This window comes from Brassica oleracea, chromosome C8 (genome assembly GCF_000695525.1).
Source record: "Brassica oleracea var. oleracea cultivar TO1000 chromosome C8, BOL, whole genome shotgun sequence".
NCBI lineage: Eukaryota > Viridiplantae > Streptophyta > Magnoliopsida > Brassicales > Brassicaceae > Brassica > Brassica oleracea.
This window is the reverse complement of record NC_027755.1, coordinates 14,413,073-14,417,665: the sequence shown is the minus strand read 5'-3', so window position 1 is coordinate 14,417,665 and position 4,593 is coordinate 14,413,073. Positions and strand designations below refer to the sequence as shown.

The 4,593-nt window shown below is 31.0% G+C and overlaps 1 protein-coding gene across 1 annotated transcript; it reads left to right on the top strand.

The window, feature by feature from the left end:
- The first annotated feature begins 3,159 nt into the window (after nucleotides 1-3,159).
- Nucleotides 3,160-4,248, top strand: LOC106308718. Its single transcript, XM_013745848.1, has one exon. It carries the CDS (start codon nucleotides 3,160-3,162, stop codon nucleotides 4,246-4,248), a length of 1,089 nt encoding a protein of 362 aa, XP_013601302.1.
- The last annotated feature ends 345 nt before the right edge of the window (nucleotides 4,249-4,593 follow it).

Genomic DNA, 4,593 nt, shown 5'->3' with positions numbered 1-4,593 from the left:
TTAAGAAAAACTTACATTTTTGTAATTTAAAGTCTTTTTAAAAAAATTCAAAATATAACATATAAGAAAATTCAAATATATAAGAAAAATATAACATATAAGAAAGATATAACAGATAAAGTGTCCTCATTTTTGTATTTTAAAGTCGTTTAAAAATAATATATAACATATAAGGTTTCCTCATTTTTGTTAAAATCATTTTAAAAAATTCAAAATATAACATATAAGAAAACATCTAATTTTTTTATTATATGGTTAATGTGATTGTTTATTTTTTCAAAAAAATATTAAATTAAACAAAAATGAAGAAGGATGCAAAAATTGTTATCAAATCTTTATTATTCATAATCATTAATTGTCATATATATGTAAATCATATTAGGTAATTCTGTAACTTTTATTTAAGGAAAGAATACACACTTCTTATATTTTAGGTTAATATAATGTTCTCTAGTGAACATTAAACAAATTATGACATAAAAACCTTAATTTTTCCATCCAACACATTCTTGAAAAAAAGTAAACAATATTGTTTCCACAGTTAAATTATTTTGACTTTTATCTTCAATATGGTTTTGAAAGCTTTCAAATCAACCATCGAATTGATGCATGTCATTTTAATGTTTTTAGTCGTTTACTTAAGGAAAACTTACATTTTTGTAATTTAAAGTCGGTTTAGAAAAATTCAAATTATAACATATAAGAAAATTCTAACATATAAGAAAAATATAACATATAAGGTGTCCTCATTTTTTTATTTTAAAATCGTTTAAAAAAATATAAAATATAACATATAAGGTTTCCTCATTTTTGTAATTTAAAGTCATTTTAAAAAATTCAAAATATAACATATAAGAAAAAATCTAATTTTTTTATTATATGGTTAATGTGATTGTTTAATTTTTTTTAATAATATAAATTTAAACAAAAATGAAGAAGGATGCAAAAATTGTTATCAAATCTTTATTATTCATAATCATTAATTGCCATATATATGTAAATCATATTAGGTAATTCCGTAGCTTTTATTTAAGGAAAGAATACACACTTCATATATTTTAGGTTAATATAATGTTCTCTAGTGTTATATAATTATGAAATAATATGACACCGTTAGATTAAACTGTACTTTATATTAGATGCCGTAAAATTCTTTGAAATGGTATTTAAAAAGCATTTAGAGTGCTACCTAGGATTTGAGGTTTTTTTTAATTAATACAAAATTAAGGTTTTAATTTTTCAAATGCTTCTCAATTAATATATTGAGGATATATGGGGATTATACATCATTTCGAATACTATAGAAAGTTTACCAAATTCTAAAAGTGTATGTTGAACTTATAAATACCCGCGGTAAATTATACACGACGTCTATTTGATTTGGACCTGGTCCTCACGGGAACACAATAATATTTTATTGTCTATTATAATTTTTTAACGCTTTTAAATTATATTACTACAAACTGTAAAAATTATCAGTATAAATGATTTAGCCGCCAATAATTTTACATTCCTTATAAAAATTCATGTTTGATTAAGTCACCTAAGTTAACTTATATGATCCACACATTACGGAAATCTTTATATGATGTTAGAAGATCTGATGTAAGTATTTTTCCATTAATTTGCATAGTTCTTTTTCTAAAAATTTGAAACTCAAGCACTTTTAATGTAGAAACATAAACATTTTATCAAACCATTGAAATATGGAGAATTCATTATTGTTTTTTTTATTTGAAAAATGTTTTACTTGCATTATATTGTTTTCTTGAATTTAAATAACAGTTATATTTATGGTTGTCACTAAAATTAACGTATTATTTAACAATTTTATCAAAGATTAAATTTTGTCACAAAATATTGTATATTAAATTAATAAAATACAAAAAAAATCATATTTTCAATAAACTATATCATCATTTTAAAATAAATATGGTAATGACAAATAAGAAAGTTTGAAAAAAGTAGATAAATAATGTTTAGGGGATTTTTTCAGAAGCATACATTTCACTCGTATAAACCACTAGGTTACATGTCTACCGGTGATTATATTAAAATAAATTGTGAGGATTTTATCATGAAAGATATTTACTTTTAATTTTCTTCTTGGTTTTGTATTTTCTCAACATGGCATGATTTACGGCTCTGAACGTGAAGTATAAAATGTTTTAGGAGGGTGTATTGAATATGTAATTTAAAGTGATTTGACTTTTAAAGATTTTGTTGATGATCGCAGGGAAATTGGAAAATTTGGTGTGATTTTTATTAAAACATTCTAGAATCTCATCTAAAACAATGAGATTTGAATTTTTATTTTTATAACTAAGGAACTCTCTTCAAACACTCTAGAAACACTTAAAGTACTCTAAAATCTCCAACTTAAATATTGTTCAATAACAATTGATTTCAGAGTGTTTTATGAAATGAAAAGTTCAATAACACTAGACTTTAAAGTATTTTTTTAAATTCATGTTTGAATAACAGTAGATTTGTCATTTTAATATAAATCATTTCAAATACCTATTTGAATACACTCACCTTAATGTATTTGCTGAACTCTACTAGTTCCATAGTATATGAACTATGGGCCGCACTGCTACATGCAATTGAAGATTTTTTCAGCCTATTTTAATAAGATATCTACCTAAAACATGCTGTTTGTTAATTTGTTTATTAAAGGCCAGTTTGATGTATATATACACTAACATTTCTGGAGTAGTGACATACATGTTATCTTATCTTTTTATAATATGGTAACATCAGAAACTGTCCATGCAGTTGTGTATTTTGTATACCTTTGTCCTACTTCGAGACAAGACAGGACGCGACTAGCTTTTCTCGAAAATGTCTTCCCAACGGTCGCAAAAAACGACAGAGAACCCAAGTCTTGAGCAGCTTTTCTTGAAAATGGCTTCCCGACGGTGGCAAAACACGATAGAGAACCCAAGTCTTGAACAGCTTTTCTCAAAAATGTCTTCTCAAAGGTGGCAAAAAACGACAGAGCCCCAAACTCTTGAGCAGCTTTTCTCGAAAATGGCTTCCCAACGGTGGCAAAACACGATAGAGAACCCAAGTCTTGAGCAGCTTTTCTCGAAAGTGTCTTCTCAAAGGTGGCAGAAAACGATAGAGAAACCAACTCTTGAGCAGCTTTTCTCTAAAATGACTTCACGACGGTTGCAAAAAGCGATAGAGAACCAAACTCTTGAGCTCAAAATCATATCAGCCAATGATGTCAGATATATCGATGGTAAGGACAAGATGGACGTGTACGCCGTCGTTTCAATGAAAGACGACTATACTCAAACGAAACAAGCGGCCAAAACACCCATTGACTACGATGGTGGTTGCAACCCGACTTGGAGTCACACCGTTAAGTTCTCCGTCAACGAGAAAGCAGCTGGTGAAGGCCTATTGACCGTTAACGTCAAGTTATATAGCTATTGGCTCGAAGGAGAGGACGATCTTTACTTGGGAGAAGTCAGCGTGTCTCTCCAAGAGCTTCTTGCCTACAATCCGCTTCCACCATTTGCTAACGGTGACGTCAATAAAATGAAGTTGGTGACTTATCCTATCAAAACCATAGAGGAAGCAAAACGAAATGCAAAGCTGAGCTTCTCATGCCGGTTCAACTCGGTTAAAGATATTTATCCAAATCCGGGTCCAACGGGATCATGTCAGCCAGTCATATATTCACCTCAGTTACATACCACCACGGTGACAAAACTAACCTTAGAGCTCGTGATCAAATGTGCTAAGGATATAGAGAAAGTCACCAATATCCTCGACGAGATGGACGTATATGCTTTGGTTACAATCCGTGACGGTAAGAAAAGTGTTAAGCATAAGAGCAGTACGCCTGCTGTTTTCTGCGCCTATCAAAACCCAAAGTGGGACCACGCCGTTGAGTTCTCCCTCGACGAGCCGTTAGCTAGAGACGGGAGTTTGACGCTATTCGTTGAACTGATGAGTCTCCGACCTTTCTTGGGAGACAAGCAAATAGGACATGTCAACGTCTCGATCCAGGAGCTTTTACGTTTGAAACCGCCGTTAACAAACGGTGATAGTGATAGTAACGATATGATGTTAGTGACCGAGAGTGTTTCAGGTTCGTATGGCAAAAAAGGAACGTTGAGCTTTGCTTATAGGTTTCTTGCGGAGCAGGTTACACTTCTCAAGCCATCACCATCCACAAACCGTCTACCCGTCTCATATCAGACACAACAACAACAATCCCAACCACCACCATAGAACTCGCAGTAGTCTAGACCACAACATGATACATATTCACATCCATATCAGTCAAATGGATACCAACAACATTCACCACACCACTACCACAACATCAGTTCCCGAGACCACTTCAAAAGCCGTCACAAGCACAGCCGCAATCCACGACCAGAAGTGTATCTATAGAGATACTGACATGTTAATATTAGGATAATGATTAGGAGTTGTTTATAGTTATCTACTAAGTTTACCTTGTATATATACTTCTCCTAATGAATGAATACATACACGCTTTCTTCATATTATTATCATTACATGGTATCAGAGCACTAACGATCTCTTGAAACCTAAAAACACTTCCGCATA

What these genes read in the sequence shown, in the direction of transcription:
- LOC106308718 (XM_013745848.1), top strand. Translation starts at nt 3,160, where the DNA reads ATGACTTCACGACGGTTGCAAAAAGCGATAGAGAACCAAACTCTTGAG.